General features: G+C 40.9%; 1 protein-coding gene and 1 long non-coding RNA gene across 7 annotated transcripts in view; one reads left to right on the top strand and one right to left on the bottom strand.

The window, feature by feature from the left end:
• Positions 1 to 25,796, top strand: part of AHI1 (Abelson helper integration site 1) — a 144,552-nt gene extending 118,756 nt beyond the window's left edge. For all 4 annotated transcript variants that reach the window (XM_069974987.1, XM_069974985.1, XM_069974988.1 and 1 more), the window contains 6 exons: positions 274 to 332; positions 3,160 to 3,228; positions 6,274 to 6,436; positions 6,536 to 6,630; positions 16,788 to 16,867; positions 25,000 to 25,796. In XM_069974987.1, coding sequence (XP_069831088.1) covers positions 274 to 332; positions 3,160 to 3,228; positions 6,274 to 6,436; positions 6,536 to 6,630; positions 16,788 to 16,867; positions 25,000 to 25,228 — 695 coding nt within the window. In that variant the 3' untranslated portion in view covers positions 25,229 to 25,796. The remainder of the gene's footprint in view (positions 1 to 273; positions 333 to 3,159; positions 3,229 to 6,273; positions 6,437 to 6,535; positions 6,631 to 16,787; positions 16,868 to 24,999) is intronic.
• Positions 24,941 to 27,334, bottom strand: part of LOC138795637 (uncharacterized) — a 53,958-nt gene continuing 51,564 nt past the window's right edge. For all 3 annotated transcript variants that reach the window (XR_011363647.1, XR_011363646.1, XR_011363645.1), the window contains exon 3: positions 24,941 to 25,114. This is a non-coding gene — a long non-coding RNA (uncharacterized lncRNA). The remainder of the gene's footprint in view (positions 25,115 to 27,334) is intronic.

Raw genomic sequence — 27,334 nt, 5'->3', positions numbered from 1 at the left:
ACCAAGTTACTCTTAAATCAAGGTACCACTGTATATGAAAATTTGCAGCACAATACTATCCACAACCATTCCAGTAGAATTCCCCCACACTCACCGAAAAAAATGGACAAGATTGTAGTATTCATTCTAGTTCAGTACTTAACGGTGTTGATTGATGCTTCTTCCAATTCTTATCCATGAGGGCTCCACTGAGTCTTCCCAGAGATTGCATTGTTTTCACAACATATATAAATTATGTCCTAAATGCATGCTTATTGTGTTGTTTCTTCACAGGTGGTTTTAGCCCAGTTGGCCAGTCGCTACATAGGACACCATCAATCAAGCTGCAAATGGTAAGACAGCTTTTTTATTTCCTGTAATATGCAGTATTCACATCAAACATCAAATTTGTTTTGATAAAGATCGGCGCTCATTGGCAGTCCATTAGAATGCACAATTAATTGCATGGCCCGGCCACACAAATAATCCCTGTATCATTCTTGCAACCATTTAAATGTATTGCTATCGGCCGCACTTCCCAGGTTTACACAGGGAGATGTGCGACTTATAGCAATAAATGTTACCACCCGTGACCAGCCGACAAGTGGGCGTTTTTCCGATCATCGGCTGATTTACACCGGTTATCAGCCAAAGGAGCATTTCTAGCAGCACTCCTTGCTGATGATAAGCCCATATTTTATCTCCATTCTGACACAGTGCTGTTTTTTGCCACCTCTGTATATGTCAGAAACTGCTTAGAAAAGGTTTAGGAAAGGTTTTCTATGGGGATTTGCTACTGCAAATAGAAAATCAGCCGTAGCAAATCGCCATAAAAAACCCTTCCTGCTCCAGGCAGTTCCTGACATGGACAGAGGAGGCAGCAGAGAGCACTGTGTCAGACCTGAAATAATGCATCACTTCCTGCAGGACATACAGCAGTTGATGGGAAAGTATTTTTTTTGCCAAATTACGTCTTTAACAATATGCTTTATACATATTTATTAGTTAAGGGTATAACCAACAATCACACACATTGCCTGGCCATCGGAAACTAGTAATAACATACAAGTCAGCACAATATTTTGCCCTGCTTTTGTCTTGCAGATCTAAATAATAGACTAATAGGGTTGTGTCTGTTTATGAACAATTTGTTTGTTAGGATTGTATGAAACTTTAGAAGACACCTCTGAAAATACTGATCTCATTTCTACAGGTTTCTGTACAGGATATGGCTGCACTGTCTGAGTCACTGTAAACAGACCTCAGGGGCTTCTGTGCCAATTAGACACACAGACACACCCTGCCTAAAAAATGCCGTAATTTTACAAAACAAACACAACTTTATTAATTTGGCTATCGGTAAATATGTGGGCAGAAAGGAATTATAGAAGTAAAACTTGTTTTGTTAAAACACCTGTTTAGGGACTAGAAGTGATGTTCAGAAAGCTTACATTCTCACATATTTAAGTTAAAACAGTACTGTCACTTAAACTTATGAAGTCTTATCCAGTAACTTTACCCATATTGATGAATTTGATATCACTATAGTTGTAGACACCCACTAGTTAAGAGAAGAAAAAAAAACTTTACTTAGTTCTTGCTCCGGAGAAACATTGAATCGTGTAAAAAAAAAAAAAAAAAAAAGTTAAAGGGGTACTCAATCAAAAAATGTTTTCTTTCAAATCCACTGGTGTCAGAAACTTATATAGATTTGTAATTTACTTCTGTTTAAAAATCTCTATCTTCCAGTACTTACCAGCGTGAGTTAGTGCTCTCTGCTGCCACCTTTGTCCATGTGAGAAACTGTCCAGAGCAGGAGAGATTTTCTATGGGGATTTGTTCCAGCTCTGGACAGCTCTGCAGGACATACAGCAGCTGATAAATCCTAGAAGACTTGAGATTTTTAAACATAGATACAAATCTATGTGACTTTCTGACACTAGTTGATTTTTCACCAGAGTACCCCTTAAATGTGTACACACTTATTGCTTATGTCAACAGTAAACCATGCCTAGGTTTGACAGTAATATAGCTGTATGTATCATGAACCACATGCAGCTTACACGCCTCCTAGACACTTGCTTGCCCACCTTGCCAAGCAAGTGTCTAGGTCTTATTGACTGTCCAGGAATGCAATACAGATGCGATGAATACTGGCCGGCTTGTCTTCTCCAGTGCTGATTATGGACTGCAGACATCCACACAAGAAAATATAGTTACTTGTAAATTTGTTTTGGTGAATTTGAAAGCAGTGCTGGACTATGAGAGATTTGTACTATTATAGTAGTTTGCACATTTGTACATGCACTTCTCCAGCTGGCACATTTTTAGGAAGCGTAAAAGCATAACAAGCTGGTCTGTCAGCAAGGTTTAGCATTTTTTTTTCTACCGATCTATAATTATCTTTCTATAGTATATCTAACATTTTTCTATCTATAGTATAAAATAATCCAGAAATCATGCAGTTTTTATTTTGGACATTACACTTAAAACTAATCTCAGACTTCCAGTTCTTTTCCCAGCAGTGCCTTGCTTATCAACACAGGCAGGAGTACAGGGAAAAGTGACACCAGTATATAGATAACAGAGGAACACACAATCGCTGTTGCTCACAAGCTCTGCTCTTCTCTCCTGTGCAATGAGCCTATAGAGTATGCTCACAAATGTTTCCCATATGAAAAAAATAGGTCCTCGAGATGTTACAGTGAAATATACAGATTGGGGGGGGGGGCAGATTAGTGCGGAAAGGTTGCTTTCATCTTCAGCCCCGTGTGCTGTAGGGAGATATCTGCAGGTAAGATGCATATTAATAAATTGCTGTGCTAGAGGGGACAATTATGAAAATAAAGGTAATTCTTAAATCCGTTTGATAGAGAATGTATTGCTGTTGTTTTAAAATAACAGCAATTATTTGCTATTAAATGGCGGCCATCCACTCAATTTCAACAGTGCATGAACATAGCCTTTCTGTGTTTCCAATCCACTCCTGGTTTTGGTTGCAAAATCCTGAACAAAATACTGTGTTGGAACATAGCCTTACCATGTACAATTATTGTTGACCTTATTTACATGACGTTGTTGAGTTCAAACATCCATTTTCACAGATTAGGGCAAATTATTGAATGTTCTCACAATGGGGGTTCTGCACTGCATTAATTCACATACATTTTTATATTTTAGAGTAATTCTGAAGCAAAGGTTTCTTCAATTAAAATAGAAACTGACAGTATTCTACCAATCCAAGAGACAGTGAGTATCCTACATTCAGACTTTTGGTTTTGATTATTGTAGATTACTTAGGGACTGAATAGATATATAGATAACTGAGTCAATGCCAAATGCATGTGTATATTTCAGCTTTATATAAATCACAGGCAATGACAGCGAACTGCTGATAATTCACACAAAGTTGTTTAAAAAAGAAATACGAGTGGCACTCACCACTGATTACAATCTTCTTTTATTAAAGAAATTGGTTGCGATACAGAGTGCATGAATGCACGCGAATCAGACTGTCACCCTCTCTGTATCACAACCTGTTTCCTTAATAAAAGACGCTGGCTAACACACATCCCAGGTCCATCCAGATCAGATGGGTGTTATACCCACTTGATGCATGGCAACATTTGGCACCTTAGAGCCAGTTCACACTACGGAAAACAGGCAGAAATTCCGAACGAAAACCCAGCCCATGGACTTCACTCGGAATCCCACCTGCTATGTGTTTCAATGGGTTGACATGTCAATTCTTTGAGCGGAGGGGCACGAGGCATCCTATTGAAACAGATAGCAGGTGGGTTTCTGAGCAGAGTCCGCAGGCGGGGGTTCTGCTCAGAATTTCCGCCTGTTTTCCGTAGTGTGACTGGGCACTAAATCTTCAAATCCCAACTGACAGTCGGGCATCTTATTTCTTGATTCGAACTGCTGTACTACTCTCCTACGACCAGGGTAAAAATGAATGCTGGCTTGCCATTCTTCTTTCCTCTGTATAGTGGAACACAGCATTGTTATCCCATTTCTTCATTGTTCTTTGCCCTTGCCATAGAGTTATTGGTATCCTTGCATCTTTCCCATTTAGGCGTTGTCAGAAGGGGTCCATGTGATGACTGATGATTTTGTTATACCTTAATGATGCCTCACTATGTACAGACATGACAGCCATACAGTAGATAATGCCAGTTTCCCTGTTAGCTAGGAAAAATCAAAAGTAATGCAAGTTGATGCTGTGGCACCTTCCCACCTAGATTTGTCTATTTTTCTCACAGGAATTTACTAATTTAAATATCTTGGGATCACTATGAACGCCTGAATTTTACTCCACTCCTTTCTCACTTTCAGGTCAAGCTTTTGTTAAGGCCTAAGCTTTCCCTGTGGGTGCTGGGTAGGCCCAACTTACTAAACATGTTGTGGATGCCCCAGCTTCTGAATATTTTACATTATTCTCCAGTATAAATGCCTCTTTACTTCTTCCATAAAATCCATTGTCTTTTTCTAGACCTTATTTGGGGGATCACAACACCTCCGTATACATTTGGAGACACTATCAGATGGATTCTTAATGGTACCAAATTATATGATATATTTTTTTAGCTGCTCAGTTGTAGTATCTCACCTGGCAGCATACTATAGATCCCACTAGCCTTGCCCTACAACATTATTTTCATACTCCCCTTTTATTTGAGGCATTAGACACACAAAGATTCCATACCTTAGCTTCTGGCCTGCCTTCTCTGCAGTTCTACCATAAAGTATGGTTGAAGGTGAGAGATTTGTGCAGCCTGATGGGATGTTCTCCATATACAGCCATCTGGGACACTTCCTGGATTTAGAAAGAGTTGGGTCTTTTTTTTTGTTCCGCTATGGTCAATTGAAAAGCTTTCATCAGTTGTAATTAGAATACTCTATACCCAGTTCCCATTTCTATAAGTATCTACAATTTTGCCATGTATGTGGGGCAAATGGGGAGGAGTTGCTCACCCACAAATGCACTCAAATACCTCTTATTGGAATTTTCTGGGCTTTGTAAACTACCAAGGGGCTAATTTCTGTTTGTACCTGCAGTTGCACGCCTAATATTTTTTTTTTACAAAGACCCACTCATTATTAAGAACAAATGGGGGGCACGTACTGCATAGGGCTCATTTAGGATGGCAACTGGAAGGACATTAAGGAAATGATCCCTCAGTTGTCTTTTGGAGAACAACACCGCCTTTCCCAATTATATTTGCTTCACCTAGTGTATCGCACCTCTTTACTTTTTATTCCAAATCGGGTTTAGAAAGAGGCACTCGGACCTAGATGTCAGGTAGAAGAAGGTGACCTGCTACACCTGTTCTGGCGTGGCCCTAAATTGATCTAATAGCGACAGCGAGTCACCTCTACAATCCTCAAAGTGTTGTCCACACAGTTGGAGAACACTGCCCTGGTGTATATTCTTGGACATGTAGAGGACTTAGTCTTCAGGCAGTCTAAAAATTTGGCAGTGGCTTGCCTTCTATTTATAACCAGGAAAAAAATTGGTAAATTCTGACTAATATAGAACCCCCTGGATGTGAAGACCTTTATTGCAAATGTCCATTGGCTAATTACTTTCAAGAAACATGCTTATAAAAAAACAAGAAGCTCTACGCAGATTTAATATTATGTGGGCCAGCAGATAGACACTCCTTGACTCCCTCCTCCTAGCCTCACTAAGATCTCCCCCTCTTATGCCTGCCTTAGGGACCACAGATTTTAATAGATAATTGATCTTAGTGACCAAGTAACAGCAGTGATGAGTTAGCGTGTAACGATGGACGCACAACTGAGGATGTATAATCTAAACATATGGAAGAGACTTTTGTCTAAAATTAAAAGAAGTTACCAATAATTATGTGTATAATAATTTTGATACATATTACACAGCAGCTGGGCATAACAAAGAAATGAAAATGTCATATGCTTTGTCACTTCAACAAGTTTTCCAAGTGTCACACTGTGGTGTTTTTGCACTCTAAGAAATGAGTTCATGTCATGTTCATAAATCAATAAAGAAGCAGCTGTTTGGAAATTGGTACAGTAGTTGGTATGGTTAGTGTGCTAAACCATTTCTCACATTTCCCACAGTCCATTATCATATGTCTCCTGCTGTGTTCCCACCACCTTGATTCCTTTAGCAAAAGTTTACAAAGCCTCAGCTTTTTACCAAGGTAGTGCATTGGTTTCAGCTGTTTTACTGAGAGAGGAAGTAAATGGTAAAGGGTGTCTTTGTGGCATGAATGTGATAACGTTGTGGTGGTCTTATCTCTCTTCTAGGTGGTGGCTCTATATGACTACAGTGCACATCGATCAGATGAGCTAAGCATCCATCGTAGTGACATTATCCATGTGTTGTACAAAGATAATGACAATTGGTGGTTTGGCAGTCTACAGAATGGACAACAGGGTTACTTTCCAGCAAACTATGTGGCTGCTGAAAGTAAGTTCATGCAGTAAAAGTTAATGTTGGTTTAACTGATTGTTTTGAGTCTGAAATGATTTGTGTGAACTTACCATTGCCTTGTTTTCTGTGTTGTAGTCCAGCATGAGTATGACCAGCCTACAGCATCCAAATCACATTCAGTTTCCCAGGAACATTTAGAAGCAGGTCATCCTGAGCCTACCGCTTCCATGGTAAATATCCTTCCTAGCAGAGAATCTTAGTTATATAGTATCATACAGTACTGGCTGTAGAAGATCAGATTTTTCTGATTTCATTAAAGCAATTGTACCACTTCACTACCTACATTTTGTTTACAACACCTGGTCAGCACCAGCACATATATCCTGGTGGTGCTGCCCATTTTTGTTTTTGGTCTGGATGCTAGCCCCCTCCCCCTGCCCCCCCACTGATCACTAGAGCAAGTCAAGAGGTACTCGGCTTAAGCTTGGACAACCCCTTTTGATGGATTCTGCAGGGGAATCAGCATAGACACTAGTAACCAATTCATCTGGTAGAGTTTTTTAAACAAGAAAATAAGGCACTCACACATTATGCTGTATGCTGCCTGTTTTTCTGTCCTCGTGTAGCTTTATCCGATGTCAATTCCCCTATGGAGATGGTGTGGTGTGGAGGAGCATGTGACAAACGTGTAACTCTGCCTCCTTATTAGCGTTACACTGCGCTTAGTGAGGAAACATAGAAATAACAGAAAGTGTATTGCAACACCAATATTATTGCATGCATGGACCATTCCTACACATTATTCAAACTAATAGTGACCAAATAGAAGCTTGCAATCTTGCTCCGGATGACCTTGCTTAGAGGACCATTAGATCCTTTGGTTAGGTCAGCAGGCTCTTCACTACACTAAAGTGGAGGAAACACCCTCCCCATGAGTTTTTATAGGGCTATGTTCACACTACGTAAACAAATGGCCGTACTGTGAACACTGCCCTATCTGCTATGGGATCCAGGCCGGAGCGTATGCACATCATATACGCTCCGGCCGGGATCCCATGCGGACCCGCAAATAACATGTTCATATTCAGTGAATTGCGGCCGCAGAAAGCTCTGTTAGTTTACACAATGAAGCGAGCGGCTCCGGCCAGTGCGCTGATACGCCCGCATCAGAACACTACGGCCATAAAAATCTGTAGGGATGATCTGTGCAGAGACCGGCCGTTCCGTGACCCGGCCTGGGTCATGGTACGGCCGGTCTCTTACAGAGTGTGAACATAGCCTAGTACTGCATTTGTCAGCTTGCTTTTCAGGTGGAATGCACATAGTACCCTCATAAGAATTTATTTTAACAAGTAGCAGAATGTGTGGGTCTAACACACACACAGTATAATAACTATACATATTCCTATAGTAGTAGTTGATGGGGAGGAATAGTGTGGACATGTATCAGGAAGGCATGCCTCTGTGGAACAAATGCAATACTGTGGTACCATAACCATTACAGGGATAGTTGGACAATTAAAATAAAGGTGCTTCACAAAAAGTATATCCTATACTGTAAAAATGTGACCACTCCTGATCGAAATCCCCCCCCCCCCCCCAAATACTCCTCAAGAGAGTTCACATATACAAAACCTGTTTAAGTGTTTGTGAATGTCGTCATTTTTTTTCCTCACTGCCTTCAGGAACCTGTTAGGCTGGACCGACGAAGTTGATGAGCTCTGACGAGGTGTTTATTATCCTGTAGGAGGAGCCTTAATCCTTTGAGCTGTCCTTTCATAGTTGTCAAATGAAATTACCCAAGAATTACATATTGACATTGGCTTTGAAGGGAAAGACATAATCAATTAAAAATAATATTATCTTGAGCAAACAGAGGCATGCCTTTGCCTGTGAAGGTGTAATCTTAATACTCGGTTACACATTCTAGTAAGGGGTCATCCTTTGTGTTACACTTAATATGAACCTGAAGTATGTGACATTTATGTTAAAAGGTATTTAGTAATTTCATTATTATAAAAAAATAAGAGGATATTACAATATTGTATATTAACATTATATTAACATTAGAGCATTTCACAAAATCTTTAACCCCACTCCTCAATGTAAATTAACATGATGGAATGGGGGGTATGTAGCAGGCTCAGGAGCCAAGCCTGCTCCATACACCACGGGTAGCTGCTGCTATCTGCAGTAGACATCTGCCACTGATGACCGAAATCAGCGATCCAGTTGATGTCAGTCATTTAACCTCAGAAATGCTGTAATCAACAGTGATTGTGGCGTTTAGGTGACAGTCTGACAGGTGCACACCTTGTCAGACCTCTCATCGCCACCTCTCATCGCCACCCCCACAAAGCAGTTGTGGGGTGCTGAACATGGCAGCCGTTGGCATTCTGAAGGCCTCTTTTGCTCTCATGTTAACAAAAAAATGTAAGTGCTGATAGCTTCCTATAGCACCCGGGTCACTGTTAGGAGCACAGCCCCACAGCGTCATCTGCCGTGCCCACTCCATTGATTATCTCAACATTTTTGAGGGAGGGGTTTGAATACAGGTCTACGTTACAGTCATTTAACAAAAATTTTGACAAGTCATAGGCATTGTGATCCCCACCAATCGCAACCTTTAGAACTATTTGATTTCCCCATCTTGCTTCAGGAGGTGGATTCTGTTGTAAGTTTATGGAGTCCCTCTCCTGCAGAAAGCCAGGGAGACATGTGCTCAGCCAAGAGCTCATTCTAGGAATCAGACAATTGCCATGTCTCTATGATATGCCAAAAACTTTGACATTTTAAGGGTGTAGTTAGTTTTTGTGTTTGCATTCTTGCTTTTTGGCTTCACTTTCTCATCTTTTCATTTTATAATAAAATGTAATATGGAACAAAAATATTTATATACTTTTATAGTAAAATTAAGAAGTGCAATTTTGTAACTTTTTTTTGTGGAGAGGGTGGCAGCGTAATTGTTACAATGTTAACCTTACAGTAAAATTGACACGTTAATTTTATAATGCAGGACAGTACAATTACAAAAATGGCAATGGCAGTTCTTTTACTAGATTTTTTATTTTTTTTTAATGTTTAAGGGATCTATCATGTGGGTAAGTATAACATAATTTAATTAGTTCTGATGTTAATCTCGACTTGTGGCTGTCAGCTGCTGACAGCAACCGCCATCCGCAGGGCATAGATCATGCTTAGCTCCTGAGCCTTATCCATACTCAGCTAATATACACAGAAAAATGCAACAGCTCACCGCAATGGCAAGATACAGACCCACTACAGACATGAAAATAGTTAAAAGCAGCCCCCCAACTGCCCAAAAAGAAACTTCCATAAAATAATGAGGCTCTTAGTTACCACTTGAAAATGGTATAAACTGCCCAACCACGTTACTGTGGCCTCATGCTCGGGACAGTCCTACACTGTACTATGGCCTCTCCATGGCATAAAATACGCCTATGCTCTGGGCATGCAAGATCTGTCTAATACCAGCAAGAGTAATTACACCACCTGGGTGGGACAGGTGGAGTGCACGACCAAGTAGAGGCAGCCACTCCGCCATCTGGAACACAGAAAAAAAGAAAAAGACAAATTTGGTCAGCTCTCCTAGAACACTATTCACATCAGGCAGGAGCACGTTGCTATGGCTGAAGTTGCAAACACACAAATACAGTTGTACTTATACAGTAGGTAAAACAAGTTATATATACATCAAACCCGCCTCCTTCTCCTGATATGCCCACTCCTCTTTTTGACAGCTCTAAAAGCTCTGTAGCACTTTCAGCTATGCTGTTTCCAAAACTACTAGGTAATTGAAACATTGCATGTTATAGTTATATAAAGGAAACCTGTCACCCCCGTGCAGGGGTGACAGGCTCCTGACCCCCCGCTACAGCCCCCTATACTCACCTGATCCTGCCGGGTCCTGCTTCTGGATCCGGTTGGGTAACGGAGATACCAGCCGCTGCAACCCGGCGCGCGCGCTGAGAGAGGAGTCCAAAGCTCATAGAGAATGACGGAGTTCCCTATAATGGTCATAGACATAGCCTCCAGACTTTCATTTTTCATTTGACGGTATCACATTAAAATTGAATGAAGGGTTTAGGACTTCAGCTCCTTAAAGGGGTTGGCCACTTTATAGTAAAATTTGCTTAGTGTACAGTGTTGGTAAGTGTACTCTCTGCACTTACTGACAGCCGCTCCATGTGTACTTCATAGGGCTTAAATCAGACTCCCCTCCTCCAGGCGGGGCTGCCCTGTTCTGTAGTGAGTCTGTCCATAAGATAGCCGACATGGACAAGCATGTGACAGTGCATGGTAACAAGCTCCTCCATGTCGCCCATCTTATGGACAGACTGTAGTCAGATTTTAGCTCTTACTGACAGGGTTCTGTCTTTCCTGTGCCCACAGTCTGCCGAGAGGCATTTATCCTTGAGTTGTGATGAAAATACCCATCTTGGCTTTTGGACGGCACGCTCAGCCAATCAGTGACTGCAGCGTCGTCCCGCCACAGTCACTGGCTGAGTGACTAGTCCATCCGCGTGGACATGATGTCAGCTCTGCTGGATATCTCTGACCTGGGGGGGTCCTGGAGCAGTGTTCCAGCTCTGTGGCCAGAATTGTCCTTATGTCATTCTCAATTAAGCAGGCCTGGAGTTGATCTGAGATATGGTTCTTGCATTTGGAAGATTTTGCTTTGAATAAAACGTGCGGTGAAAGGAGCTATCCATGCAGATGAAACAGGCCAAATCTACAGTTTGGCAAAATCTTCAGTTTGGTAGATCCTCAGAAAGATAGAAAGCATTGCTGAACTCATCAATGCAAAAAGACTTTGATGCCCACAACAGACAACACTGGTGGATGATTGCAGAATATTTTCCATGTTGAAGAGAAACTTCTTCATAACAGCCAACCAAGTGACCAACACTCTCCAGGATGTAGGCGTATCAATATATAAAGCTACCATAAAGTGAAGACTGCATGTAAGCAGTCACAGAGGGTTACCCGCACAGTGTGAGCCACTCTTAAGCCTCAAAAATAAGGCAGCTGGATTGGACTTTTTTTTGGACAGTTTAAACCAAGATCAACCTCTAACAGCATGGCACATCTTATGTAACACATGGCAGAGGCAGTATAATGGCATGGGCATCTATAGCTGCCAGTGGCACTGGGTCACTAGTGTTTATTGATGATGTGACACAGGGCAGAAGCAACCAGATGAATTCTGAGCTATTCAAAGCACGAAAGCAAGCCAGGGGTTTATAAAAGCAAAGAAGTTGAATATTCTTAAATGGCCAAGTTAGTCACCTAGTTGAGCAGCATTTCACGTGTTAAAGACTAAACTTCAGACAGCGAGGCCACAAACAAGCAGCAATTGAAAACCACTGCAGTAAAGGCCTGGCCGAGCATTAATAAGGAGGAAGCATACGTACCCCAACAGAATACCACTTCTACTATATTGCCATATCTCTAGCTGAATGTTTTATATCCCAGCCGGTGAATGCTTTTTCCAGCATGCCAAGCTACTTAAATTCCCATTGCCTAATGCTAACCTCTTATTCTAAATTGCCAGATTACAAACATTTGCAGCTACTTTGGCAATATACCATGCATGACATCCATCCACTGTGTGTGGTTACATTACCTTGCAAGTATGTCACAAGACACGGACCAAAAAGAGAATGTGGGAATCTGGCAGCACATTATCTCACACAATACTTATACAAATAAATAGGGTTGCATTGCCTATTTAAATAAAGCTGTATTTCCTTTCATCTTCCTGATACACATTTGATGTTTGATAAGATTATCGCTGTTTTAAAACTATCATCTTCTTTTTCTCTCTACTGTAAACAGTATGCAACATTTGGCAATGGTGCATCCGTAGTATTTTGTTTTTATTGCTGTAAAAGTAAATTATAGTGTAAATTTACTTTGGTCATTAGTAATGTGGTAGAGATTTATTACTGCCACTACCTCAAGAGTGATGCTCCTCTCTGTGCTTACCTGGGCACTTTCCCTTGATTGAATCTTATTTCGAGGTAGTGTTCGACAGGTGGTCATCCTCATACTGATGCAAAGATGTAGATTTAAAAAAAACAGTGGCACTCACCCTCCAGGATGTACATGAAATTAGACTTTATTTGTCAACACAAGCATATGACAGCAGAGGTAAAAAGAACAGCGCTCAAGACATTTCACAAGTAGGTCTACATTCTAAGGCTTGGTTCACACTACGTATATTTCAGTCAGTATTGTGGTCCTCATATTGCAACCAAAACCAAAAGTAAATTGAAAACACAGAAAGGCTCTGTTCACACAATGTTGAAATTGAGTGGATGGCCGCCATTTAATGGCAAATATTTGCTGTTATTTTAAAACAACGGCTGTTGTATTGAAATAATGGCCGTTATTTACTGTTATATGGCGGCCATCCACTCAATTTCACCATTGTGTGAACAGAGCCTTTCTGTGTTTTTAATCCACTCCTGGTTTTGGTTGTAATATGAGGACCACAATACTGACTGAAATATACCTAGAGTGAACCCAGCCTAAGGGTGAGTGCCACTGTTCTCTATCTTCATCTTTGCATCACTACTTTGGTCATGCTTTATCAAATCAACATCCCAACATTAACAAGCCAACATCCCAGCTTGCTGAATAGAAACTTGTATGTTAATAACTACATTTGCTTTAAGCGAGAAGTTATTTGCTATTATCTACTTCTCCAGCACTGCAGAAAAGTCAGGAATGGCAGTTAAGAACAATTATGCACTGTTCTTATACTTTGAGCTTACTCTTCTCCTCCTGCTGGCAAAAGGGGGAAGTGCATCATTTTAGTATTCCTATATACTTAGTCCAAGGATAAAGAACATTTGGAGCCTATCACACCTTTATGCTGCATTTTTGGTTAGCCTAAATGCAACTGGTTTAACAATCAAGTATCTAATATGAGCTCTACTATTTTTCTCAATGCTCCAACAACAAATAGTAGGATTATGAGTAAATATAAGAGAAGGAGCCTGCAGGGAGAACATAGTTTATTAAAGTATAGGAATATGTTTATATTGCCCCAATAATGTTTTTCAAAGCCATATTTAGTCTTTAGTAATGTTTAGATGATTCCCAGCACAGAGGCACAACACGTATTCTGCAACTTGGAAAGTTCTTTGGCTCCTCTTCTGTATTTCTTTTTTATAATATGTAGGTAACTTTTGTCTATAAGGTTTATTTTAATATTTGCTCAGTCTATAAAAAAGTTTTTCCCATTTCCTGGATGTGTGAATACATATTACAATATAAGTCATATGAGTGTTTATTTTGGAAAAAAGGAGACTTCCTCCTTCATGACAGGCAACTTCAAACAATACTCCTTCATATTTTATGTGACATGTCCCATAGTTTGGTAAATATCCAATACACCCAAGGCACTCGCTTTGCAAAAGTGAACAAACTAATTTTTTATATATATATTTTAAAAACATTAAATAAAAAAGTCAGTCTCCCCAGAAAACCTTCACATTCATTCAATTGTACAGTACATAACCTGCCATTTCCACAATCTTTAGGCAGGGTGCAATAGGAGGGCTATCATGGCAGCCACAGAGACCTCCAGAAAACCCTGGTTACATCACTAGGAGTGATTGCATCACTAGGAGGCCAATTGGATGCTGTAAATCACTGTACATAGCTTTTGGCTATAGTTTGGTTGATATCCAATCCACCCAAGGCAATGGCTTTGCAATAGTAAAGAAACTTCATGTTGCTTGATAGTGTTCATTAAAGGGGAACTCAAGGTAGAGGTAAAAAAAATTAAATAAACCTTATGCAGAAACATATAGCATTGCTTACCTGTCTGACCCAGTTTTGTAACTACCAAAAATCCATTTGTTTTGGGGGTCTTTGTTCTGTATTTTGTGGTTGTACTTCCTGGTTTAGCAGATGTACACAGTACTACAGGTTCCAGAATGCATTGCTTTCCCTAAGCTGTTCATCACAGTCCTCCAACCTGCCCAATTCCCGCCCAAAGCTGTTGAAGAACATCTAGGTTGTGTTCACTCATTGCAGTTTTATTGTGTTACTGAATTATTTGCTGTACTTTATCATTTCATTGTGGTCCCCCCCCCCCACACAAACACACACACACAGCACACTGTATTCTGTACCTATAACACCACACAGCCCGCTGTATTCTCTACCTGTAAAACCAAGCAGCACGCTGTATTCTCGATCTGTAGCAGCACGCTGTATTCTTGATCTGTAACACCACACAGCACGCTGTATTCTTGATCTGTAACACCACACAGCACGCTGTATTCTTTACCTGTAACACCACACAGCACGCTGTTTTCTCTTCCTGTAACACCACACAGCACGCTGTATTCTCTACCTGTAACACCACACAGCACGCTGTATTCTCTACCTGTAACACCACACAGCACGCTGTTTTCTCTACCTGTAACACCACACAGCACGCTGTTTCTCTACCTGTAACTCCACACAGCACACTGTATTCTCTTCCTGTAACACCACACAGCACTGTATTCTCTACCTGTAACACCACACAGCACACTGTATTATCTACCTGTAACACCACACAGCACTCTGTATTCTCTACCTGTAAAACCAAACAGCACACTGTATTCTCTACCTGTAACACCACACAGCACACTGTATTCTCTACCTGTAACACCACACAGCACGCTGTATTCTCTACCTGTAACACCACACAGCACGCTGTATTCTCTACCTGTAACACCACACAGCACACTGTATTCTCTACCTGTAACACCACACAGCATGCTGTTTTCTCTACCTGTAACACCACACAGCACGCTGTTTCTCTACCTGTAACACCACACAGCCCGCTGTATTCTCTACCTGTAAAACCACGCAGCACACTGTATTCTCGATCTGTAACAGCACACTGTATTCTCGATCTGTAGCACCACACAGCACACTGTATTCTCTACCTGTAAAACCACACAGCACACTGTATTCTCTACCTGTAACACCACACAGCACGCTATATTCTGTACCTGTAACACCACACAGCACACTGTATTCTGTACCTGTAACACCACACAGCAAGCTGTATTCTCTACCTATAACACCACACAGCCCGCTGTATTCTCTACCTGTAACACCACACAGCAAGCTGTATTCTCTACCTATAACACCACACAGCCGGCTGTATTTTGTACCTGTAACACCACACAGCATGCTGTATTCTCTACCTGTAACACCACACAGCATGCTGTATTCTCTACCTGTAACACCACACAGCACGCTGTATTCTCTACCTGTAACACCACACAGCACACTGTATTCTCTACCTGTAACACCACACAGCACACTGAATTCTCTACCTGTAACACCACACAGCACTGTATTCTCTAACTGTAACACTGATATTGGAATAAAGCACTTTTTGAATTTAATTAATCTCCATACACGTTTATTTTCCCGGATTTTGTCTTTAAATGTAAGAAAAGTATAATGCTTGTTTTCTTGCATTTATCTGATTGCTAAATTGTGCATCTCTGTAAGCGGCACATGTTTACTTCCTAATAAGTAAAAGATATGACTTTGACAGCAAGATAATTTGCATCAGTGGTAAAGCTTTCAATGTGTTATCAGTCCTAGACAAAACAATAGTTTTTATCTAAATGTGGCATAGGCCTTGTGCTACGGAAGATCTACAACCTCAAAAGGTTGCCACACCATACCAGAATTCATTCTTATAGGGTTTTAGGTCAGAAAGAGAAGAACCAAGAAGCTATATATGGATGCCTGTGAGGCACAGCTGTAATTGTTAGTAAGACACTAACACGAATAGTATACAATTAAAATCTACTGCTGTGTACTATACTAGTGATTAAATGGTTACCATGCCTCTCCGCTCAAAGAATTGACATGTCAATTCTTTGAGTGGAGAGGCGCGGAGAGCGGAGGCACGCTAGCCCTCCCATTCAAAAAGACAGAAGGTAGAATTTGGCGTCAAGTCCATGCGGAAGGGTTCCCCATGGTATTTCGGCACTGATTCTGTAGTGTTAATGGACCCTTAGGCTTCCAAGCTAGTAGTGTTTCATGTGTTACTTATACAATGATTATGTGGTTAGCGTTCTAAACAGCCAGGTGCATATAACATTTTACTCTGAGTAATTTCTTATGTTTGTTTCTCACTTAAAAAATGCCATACTGGGAGAAAGTGGGGCCTGTACCTATTTCCTACCACATTTCAATAAGGAGACCTCAAATGAGACAGTGTTTTGAAAATGGGGTATTATCTCTCTTTCCCCAGGAAGCTGGTGGGTTTGTCAGATGTAAGACATGGCCTCCTTGCCTTTCATACTTCTACAGTGTCTTTCTATTTTCTTTGCAGATGTCAGCAGTCCCCAGCAAGTCAAAGGATCAGAAATTTATGTCACATCATGACACAGATGTGGGCTCACCTGTGACACTGTAAGATACACCGATTAAGGGGGTTTTCTCATATTTCATAATGCCAGAACAAAAACTTTCTCTAGAATATATATTTACTTTTTACAGTATAAAATGTTGAATGAAAAAGTTATTTAATCTCTTAAGAAATGTTTCTTAATTATTTGTATATCATTATCTTTTTTCTTTAATAAACCACTTATGTATAGAACTAATATATTTGTCCTAGTGATCTAATGTTTACAAACTTGTTTGGGACATTTAGGAACAAGGTTTAAACTCACATATTATCAGTAGCTTTATAATATAAGCAATATCTAGAAGCTATGACATGTCTACAGCCTGTTCTAATTAAAGTGACACTGTCACCCCCTTTGTGCATTCTGACATCTCGACACAGGTGTAAAGGGTAAATTTAGTGTTTTTCATACCTTATTTCATATGATACGTCATGGTGTTTGTTCAAGTAAAAAGTGTTCTTTTAGCGCCATTTAGCCCCACCCACAACGGCCACCGATGGCCCTGCCCCTTGACGCCCATTGGTTGGCCAACGTAAAGGGGGTGCGGTCTAGACCTTTCAGCCAACCTGTTCCAATGGCCGGCGAGGGGGCGGGGCCAATGGTGTCGTTGTGGGTGGAGCTAAGTGGCGCTAATGCCGCGAGGACACGCCCACTTAATACAATCTGCAGTTGATAAAAGGACACTTTTTGAACAAACACCATGACGTATGATTTGAAATAAGGTATGAAAAACGCTAAATTTACCCTTTACACCTGTGTAGAGATGTCAGAATGCACAAAGGGGGTGACAGTGTCACTTTAAAGAAACTGCACCGCCATTGAAGGGGTTACCCAGCACTACAAAAACATGGCCACCTTTCTTCAGAAACAGCACCACTCTGTCTCCAGTTCAGTTAAGGTTTGCGATTAAGCTCCATTCTCTTCAATGAAACCGAGTTACAAACCCCACTCAAAGTGGTGACAAGAGTGGTGCTGTCTCTAGAATAACGTGGCCATGATTTTGTAGCACTGGATAACCCCTTTAAACGGGTTTTCCAATATAAAAGCAATGATATAACACTAGGGTATCATTTATGACTTCCTCTAGTCCTAAGAATAAAAGTACTTAAAGGGGTTATCCAGCATTAGAAAACATGTTTTCTATACAGAGGGGAGAGAGGAGGCACCAAAACAGGACAACAAAGAGTTAATTTACAGCTACATCACCAGGCTCTCTCCTCTGACATCACCACTGACCTCTGAAAAGGGGTTTTCAGCGGCTCCCTGTGGTGTAATCCTTTGTTCTCTGCTGCTGACTAATCTCACCTCCCCTCTCCTCTTCATAGTACAGACAGGATCCCACTGATGTAAAAGAGTTGAGATTTCCTGATTCTGAGCAGTAGATGAGAGGAGCGGGGGGGGGAGGATGGGGGTGTTGCTGCGGAAAGGCTTTTTAACTGCAGATAATGGCATATTTGCCTAATAAACCCAATTACAAAGTTTCTTTAAATGGCCTGGACTATTGATTTCTGCAAAAATAAAATGTAACGACAGTGGCTCTTTAAGTTTGGTGGGGGTTCAGATGTTAAACTTCCACCGGTCATAAAGTGATGGCTTATTCTACTAATATGCCTTAACTTTAGAAGATAGGAGTAATCTTGTAAAAGAATGTATTATTTTTTAAGAGCACAGACTGTTAACTGTGATCAGTAGCATACAGGATGGCATTAGGAGCAGCCACTGGGAAAGTGGCTTTTAAACCAGCTATGTTTGAGGAAACATAAAAAGTTTTAGTCTCCATTTGAAGTGTAAAAACTATTTTTTTTAACATTTTCTATCCCAAGATGAGGAAGGTAAAGTATGTTAGTTTTTAAGGTCAGAACTGCTGTACCATACTGCTATTTTTAGGGTGATCTCCAAACCATCTGTAAACATATATGGTTTCTACGGGTGAGTACAGGTTTAAAGAACAATAGGACGACTATACCCAGGGAGAATTTTCAGGATCCACTATGGGATATGGGGTGCCACAGCTGCCCCCGCTCCCACGGCACTGTCTACCAACAATAACATACATTTTTAAGGGGAGAGACCACAAAGAAATCCTTTACACCATAAGATATGAAATGTCCACAATATAAGCTTTAACCTCTTAAGGACATATGACGTACCGGTACGTCATATGTCCTCACTTGCACTTCAAAGCGGGGCCGCGCGGCGGCCCCGCTTTGAAGTGCCGCGATCCCGGGTGCCGCGAGTAGCCCGGGACCGCTGCTATTAGCGGGCACGGTCGGATCGCCGTGCCCGCTAATTAGCTAATCGGAGGCAGCTGTCAAAGTTGACAGCTGCCTCCGATTACCGGAGGCAACGTTTCCCTGGTGTCTAGTGGGGGAGATCGCTCCTCCGGGACCTTGTCCCGGAGGAGCGATCTCCGTTACTGATGCCGGCCGGGGACGTGTCCAAGATGGCGCCGTCCTCGGCTCGGCACTCGGTCGTTTTCGGCTGCAGCAGCCGAAAGCAAACGAGTGCCGATCTCATGGATCTCTGCAGCATATCTATGCTGCAGAGATCTCAATGAGAGATCACAGTGTATATACTAGAAGTCCCACAGGGGGGCTTCTAGTATATGTGTAAAAAAAAAAAATAAAGTGTTGTTTATAGTAAAAAGCCCCCTCCCCTAATAAAAGTCTGAATCACCCCCCTTTTCCCAGGTTTTAAATAAAAGTAAACAAATAAATAAATAAACATGTTTGGTATCGCCGCGTGCGTAATCGCCCGAACTATTAATTAATCACATTCCTGATCTCGTACGGTAAACGGCGTCAGCGCAAAAAAATCCCAAAGTGCAAAATTGCGCATTTTTGGTCGCATCAAATCCAGAAAAAATGTAATAAAAAGCGATCAAAAAGACGTATATGGGCAATCAAGGTACCGATAGAAAGATCACATCATGGCGCAAAAAATGACACCTCGCACAGCCCCATAGACCAAAGGATAAAAGCGCTATAAGCCTGGTAATGGAGCGATTTTAAGGAACGTATATTGGTTAACAACGGTTTGAATTTTTTACAGGCCATCAGATACAATATAAGTTATACATGTTATATATCGTTTTAATCGTAACAACTTGAGGAACATGCATAACAAGTCAGTTTTACCCCAGGGCGAATGGCGTAAAAACACATTTCCCCCAAATAAAAGAAATGCGTTTTTTTTTACAATTTCACCACACTTTGAATTTTTTTCTGGTTTCGCAATGTACTTTATGCAAAAATTCAGCCTGTAATTGCAAAGTACAATTAGTGACGCAAAAAATAAGGGCTCATGTGGGTTTCTAGGTGGAAAAATGCAAGTGCTATGACCTTTTATGCACAAGGAGGAAAAAACGAAAACGTAAAAACGAAAATGGGCCATGTCCTTAAAGGGTTAAAAAAGGTGCTGAGAACTCCTTATATGGAAAAGGGTGACAATATCATCTGAAGTAGTTATGCCCTGTCCACAGGATAGGCCGTCAGTAGCTAAGGCATGTGATTACTCAAAAATACTGGTCACCAATATCACTTTAAGAAATTCAGACAAGACCATTCTAAAACACATAGTTATTTTGGAATAAGATTTAATGCTTATACCATAAAATATGTGCAAATTAAGTTGTACATTTTTGCACAAAAACACAAAACAAATTGCAACTTTTAATGCCAGAAAACTGACATGCAAACCTTGATAAATTCCTTTGTGTTTTTCCAAAACTGCAGCTTATTTGACTACTGCTGAACAATGTTTTGTGAGCAGTGTGTGATACCCAGGTGGTCTTTAGCAGTGGCTTCCTGTGTGGTAACCTTCCATGAACACTAGTCTTCATGGTACTTAGTATGGTTGCACAGATGTTATCTACTGTAAAAGATGCTTGTGTGAGATTAATATTATTGTGCTCCTGTACTTTTACCTTGGTTGTCCACTGCTAAGGAGAGTAGAGACTATTATAGTATAGTAAACTATCTGATGGAATGTTGAGGGACCCAAGTGTTTAAAAATTCTACATTTATTAGGTTAAAGGCTAATTTTTAGGTTAAAGGCTAATTCTCATATGAACTGACATAGTTACATTTGTAGAGTATGTCAAGTTAAAGCGACTCTGTACCCACAATCTGACCTCCCCCCCCCCCCCCCTCCATCAAACCACTTGTACCTTCGGATAGCTGCTTTTAATCCAAGATCTGTCCTGGGGTACGTTTGACAGGTGATGCAGTTATTGTCCTAAAAAAACAACTTTTAAACTTGCAGCCCGTGCCAAACGGGAGTATCTATGCCCTAACTTTGCACCACCCCTCCGTCCCTCCTCCCCACCCGCTTCATCATTAGGATTGCCACTGGAACATTTTCTCCATGCTGAACATGTGCTTAACGATCCAGCCCATGTGTCGTGCTGACACAGCTGATGAATAGGAGACAATCTGCCACGAGCATTCCTAATGATGAGGGTGGGGAGGAGGGACAGAGAGGTTGTGCCAGCCTAATGCATAAACGGCCGTTGGGCACGGGGCTGCCAGTTTAAAAGTAGTTTTTTAGGACAATTACTTCTTCACCTGCCGAACGGACCCGAGGACAGATCTTGGATTAAAAGCAGCTATCCGAAGGTAGTGGTTTGGGGGGTCAGATTGTGGGTACAGAGCCATTTTAAATATCTTTGCAAATACATTCATTTAGCAAACTTGCCTCCCTTACTAGGTTATCTAACTATCTTGTCTAGGGTATTGACCACCTTTCTGCTCTATTTTCTGGCTGGTGTATATAAAGTAGCTATATTTAATATATATATTAATATACTACTATATATTATACTATATACAGTATATATTCACTATAGGTACACCAATCATGCCTGCTAAGCATGATTTATCATGTGCGATTATTTAAAATAACCGCACACAGATTCCACACAAGAGGTGGTGTATTCCATTTAATGTTGAGCCCAGCCCACAGAGTTATAGAGGTTAAGTTGTCATGCAATAGCATCACCACTTACCTCCAGGCGCGATTTAGTAAGGAGCAGTCCATAGCCCACCACTACTTACTGTACAAGAGCAAGGAATCCCCTCATAATGCCTAGAATCCCTACTATGTTCAGGGTTTCCCACATAAGAGCAGAAAGCATCTACTCTTGATCGGGCTCTTTCAAATGTCTGGGCTGAGCAGAAGGCATACATTGTATAACTCCTGCCCAGCCTGCCAAGAAAGAGTTAAGTGGCTGTGCTGAGCATTTACTTTAGAATGGTGTCTGTCCTGATTTCATCCCTTATCCCTTATAAATAGCCTCTGACATAGATGTGAACAGAAAAATGGAGCAATGAAGTAATCTTATTGTTAACTTCATTGATGGCCACAGTGCATATTTTTTGACAACATATTTCTGGCTTTATATTAGGGTAACATTTACCAGTATACAAATTTCTTTTTTGTACTAATATGGGAATAATAATGACATTCTGTCATCTGTGCCAAACAAAAGAAATTATAGTCTCGGCTGGTGGCTATTTTTTTTTTGTATTGAACGTGTTTCTTCTGTGTTTATTTATAGTAACAATTGTGCAAGTAAAAGACTAGGATGCCCTTGACCAGTCAAATCATAGGATGTCCTGAGGGGATAAGGGAGATACAGGTTACGACATAATAATAAGGGTCCTTCCAGGTCATTCTAGATAAAAGTTCAAGGAAGTCATTAAGAAATACTTAAAATGTCTCATAGATTGTAAACTTGTGCGAACAGGGCACTCACTCATGTTTGACTTTATGGTTAATCTGTAATGTTTGATTTTGTCTATGTATGTTTCTCAAAAGTGGAGCAGAATATGTTGGCGTTGTCAGCTTATTAACAGGGGAGTCAGGTGTCAGCACATTGATAGGCTATTAATATCTTATTAATTGTTTTTTTTTCTGGGCAAACCGCTCAGACAAATATTAAAAAGCACAAAAACCCACAATATAGATTTGATATTACCATTGCCGTATCAACCCAGAGAATAAAGTTATCATGTTATGTAAATTGCTAGCTGATCACTGTAAAAACTAAACCCAAAAAAGAGTGGAGGAATAGCTGTCTATTTTATATGTCCCTTAAAAATTTTCATAAATGTGATAAAGTGTACTGTTTTTATCACCAAAATGGTGCCTCAAAATACAACTAAAAAAAAAAACTAGCTCTCCTTTGGTATAGTATTGTGGGAAAAGTTCAGGATAACTTGTTGTTCTTTTAACACAAGAAGTGGGGCGATGCCTTAAAAACATTAAAAGCCATGAGTCACCTGGCCCAGAAGGTATGCATCCTAGAGTTTTGCAGGAATTAAATACTGTGTTAGACAGACCCTTATTCCTAACATTTAAAGATTCTATAATGACAGGGATTGTTCCACAGGACTGGCGCATAACTAATGTGGTACCAATGTTCAAGAAGGGGTCAAAGAGTAATCCTGAAAACTATAGGCCTGTAAGTCTAACATCTACAGTGGGTAAAGTATTTGAGGGGTTTGAAAGAGATGCTATACTGGAGTATCTCAATGAAAATAATCTTATAACACAGCACCAGCATGGATTTATGAGGGATTGGTCCTGTCAGACTAATCTATGAGCAGGTCAGCTAAAGACTGGACCTGGGGGAGGCTGTGGACGTTGTGTATCTAAGTACAGGTATGTGCTAAATAGAGATGAGCGAACCTCGAGCTTGCTCGAGTCCATCCGAACCCAAACTTTCGGCATTTGATTAGTGGTGGCTGCTGAAGTTAGATAAAGCCCTAAGGCTATGTGGAAAACATGGATATAGTCATTGGCTGTATCCATGTTTTCCAGACAACCTTAGAGCTTTATCCAAGTTCAGCAGCCCCCGCTAATCATACGCCGAAAGTTCGGGTTCGGATGGACCCGAACCCGGTTCACTCATCTCTAGTGCTAAATAATAAAACACTGGGTAAAACTACTTCCGAAAAGGACCTGGGGGTATTGGTGGACAGTAAACTCAACTTAAGTGATCAGTGCCAGGCAGCAGCTACCAAGGCTAATAAAATAATGGGATGCATCAAAAGAGGTATAGATGCTAAAGATGAGAACATAGTTTTGCCTCTTTATAGGTCACTGGTCAGACCACACATGGAATACTGTGTACAGTTTTGGGCACTGGCAGAAGGACACAGCTGAACTGGAGCGGGTGCAGAGGAGGGCAACAAAGGCCATTAAGGGAATGGGTGGGTTACAGTACCAAGACAGGTTATCAAGCTTGGGGTTATTTACGCTAGAAAAAAGACGTCTTAGGCGCAATCTGATCACAATGTACAAATATATGAATGGACAGTACAGAGATCTTTGTAGTGATCTTTTTACTCCTAGGTCTGTAACCATGACAAGGGGGGTCCTCTACATCTAGAGGAAAGAATATTTCGCCATCAGCATCAACGCGGGTTCTTTACTGTATGAGCAGTGAGACTGTGGAACTCTCTGCCACATGATGTTGTCATGGCAGATTCATTAAATAAGTTCAAGGGAGGCCTGGCTGCTTTTCTTGAAAAATATAATATTACAAGTTATGGGCATTAGATTTCTGGGGATACGTTGATCCAGGGATTGTTCTGGTTGCCATTGGAGTCGGGAGGGAGTTTTCTCCCTGTGATGGGGCAATTGTCATCTGCCTCATAGGGTTTTTTGCCTTCCCCTGGAGCAACACAGTAGGGTTTCCCTAGTTTGAACCTGATGGACCCTTGTCTTCTTTCAACCTTATTAACTATGTTACTATGTCTTCATTGTGGACTAGTCACATACGTGGTTTACTCTGTGATTAACAGCTGTTAAAACGAGCATATAGAGAGAGCTGTCAATCACTGTGTAGAACCACCCACTTGACTACTTAGCTCAGAATGAGCAGATTTGTACATTTAAAAAACATTGTTATCCTGGATCTTTTCCCACAAAACTATATATCAATCTGTACAGCTACTCCTGCTCTATGACATGTTGCCTGCAGATTGGACTACCTTTTTAGGTCACTGTTGTCCAGGGGTTAAAGTGGGAGGTTACATTTTCTCATTGAACTTTACTTTTTACTGATGCTTGTTGCGTGGAAATATAAATGCTTTATAATTGACATATATTTTTGGTTTCTTTTAATAGTGGAAAGAGACAGAAAATGCAGCAGATGAGACAGTCCCCTGACTTTACTTCACAGCCTGTGGATCTATTGACAGCATTCTCCCCATCTGTAGTTTCTGGCTTCAGTGATCGTGATCTATCAAGGCAAGACAGCAGTGTTAAACCGAAAAAGAAGAAAAGCCCGAAACAAATCACCTCGGTTGGAAAAACAAACATTGCATTTCAGTCAGATGAGCAGGATGCAGAATAAGCTAAAGCTAGAGAAAGCTCAGTAGTTGTTATTAGGCATTGGCTATGAATATTGGTCTAGTAAAGTCTAGAGTAAAAATCATGTGGGATATGATTTTTATTAATAATAATGAGCTGTGAATGCCTATACAGCAATACAATCCTGAAAGCATAATTTCAGGCATGGTTCTCACTGTATTACATGGACTGAGACTAGCATATGAGACTGAAGTTTGCAACAAGCAAGCATTTCCACATTGCTAGAAAGCAAGTGTTTACTAGAGTTGAGCGAACTTTTATCATGCTTGGTTTCATCCAAACCTGAGCCCGTGGCATTTGATTAATGGTGGCGGCTGAAGTTGGCTGCAGCCCTAGGGAGTTCAGAAAGGCCGTATCCATGTTTTCCAGGACTCCCTATGGCTGCATCCAACTTCAACAGTCATCGCTAAAAAAAATGCTGCACGCTCAGGTTTGGACGAACCCGAGCATGCTCGAAGTTAACCCAAATTTAGTGTTGACTGATGTAAGAGTTTATAAAGGATCCATCTGCTTTCTGGACATGTCTGTTTTATTAAAGGGGTTGTCCGGCGATAAAAAATTATTCACAGAATAACACACATTACAAAGTTATACAACTTTGTAATGTATGTTATGTCTGTGAATGGCCCCCTTCCCCGTGTCCCACCACCCCCACCCGTGTACCCGGAAGTGTGATGCGCTATACATTACCTGTCACGTGCTGACCACGGTCTCCGATCCTCAGCAGTGACGTCTTCTTCGGGAGGCCGGCGGATCTTCCCGAGTGCCGACCGCCCTCTGCAGCGTCATCCGAAGCTCAGCCGCGATTGGCTGAGCATAACTGTGCTGAGCCAATCACGGCTGAGCGGCTGATGACGCGGCCACGTCATCAGCTGCTCAGCCGCGATTGGCTGAGCACAGTTATGCTCAGCCAATCGCGGCTGAGCTTCGGATGACGCTGCAGAGGGCGGCCGGCACTCGGGAATATCCGCCGGCCTCCCGAAGAAGACGTCACTGCTGAGGATCGGAGACCGTGGACGACACGAGATGCGGTGAGTATAATGCACCACACTTCCGGGTCTAGCGTGGGTGGGGGGAAACACGGGGAAGGGGGCCATTCACAGACATAACATACATTACAAAGTTGTATAACTTTGTAATGTGTGTTATTCTGTGAATAATTTTTTATCGCCGGACAACCCCTTTAAATACTTGCACTCTTCGAGGAATTACAAAACTGTCCCAACTTTTCCTAAAATTCTAGGTTGTACTGTTCCCCTGAAATTTCTGGATAAATTGACTATTTGGGGTTACCAGTAGAGATTATGTACCTGTATAATGTAACACTGTCCAATCTGTGTTGTGTAGATACACAAAATATAATAACACCAAGATGTTGAATTATTCATATATTTTAGTAGGAATAAAAGGAACAGCACAACTTAGTTCTAGGTAAAGAACTGACATTGTTATTTCATGGGCATTTAAGTATTTACAAAAGAATATGACCGGTTTTCTTTAACAGCTATATTAAGGGGGTATTCACACATTACGTAATTACGGTGCGTGCACACTGTGTCAGTACAGTAGTGTGAAGATTTAAACAGTTTCTGAGCTCCCGACATTGTTATGAATGATGATAACGGGAACTCCGAATTTCATTCCGTAGCATTCATATTTACGGACCATCCACGAAACATGTAAATGCCATATCAAAACAAGTCTTCAGATTGAGAAGAATACTAGAGGACCACCAGTCCTTAGGAAATGTCAATTTTTTTTTGTTACAGATATGTTAAAATTACAACTTTGTTATGGCACCTTAAGACTCTACAGTTTTCTGAGATAGATCTAGGTTATAGGTAGATGATTATAGGTGTTTCTATGAACTAATAATTGAAATTACTATGCATTTTGCATATTTGAAAGATGACTAGGGACATTCATCTCTCACAAATGAGAAGTGAAATATGTATATACATTTTTTTTTACAAATTCAAGAAGAATAAAGCCATATATAGTTGTTCATTAGTGTTGAGCGAGCATGTTCGGCTGCTGCTAAAATAAATGACAGCAGAACTATTGGTATAGCTCCGTAAAAAAATAAATT

Source organism: Dendropsophus ebraccatus, chromosome 6 (genome assembly GCF_027789765.1).
Source record: "Dendropsophus ebraccatus isolate aDenEbr1 chromosome 6, aDenEbr1.pat, whole genome shotgun sequence".
Taxonomy (NCBI): Eukaryota; Metazoa; Chordata; class Amphibia; order Anura; family Hylidae; genus Dendropsophus; species Dendropsophus ebraccatus.
The sequence above is the reverse complement of the archived record's forward strand: the minus strand, read 5'-3'. Positions and strand labels throughout refer to the sequence as shown.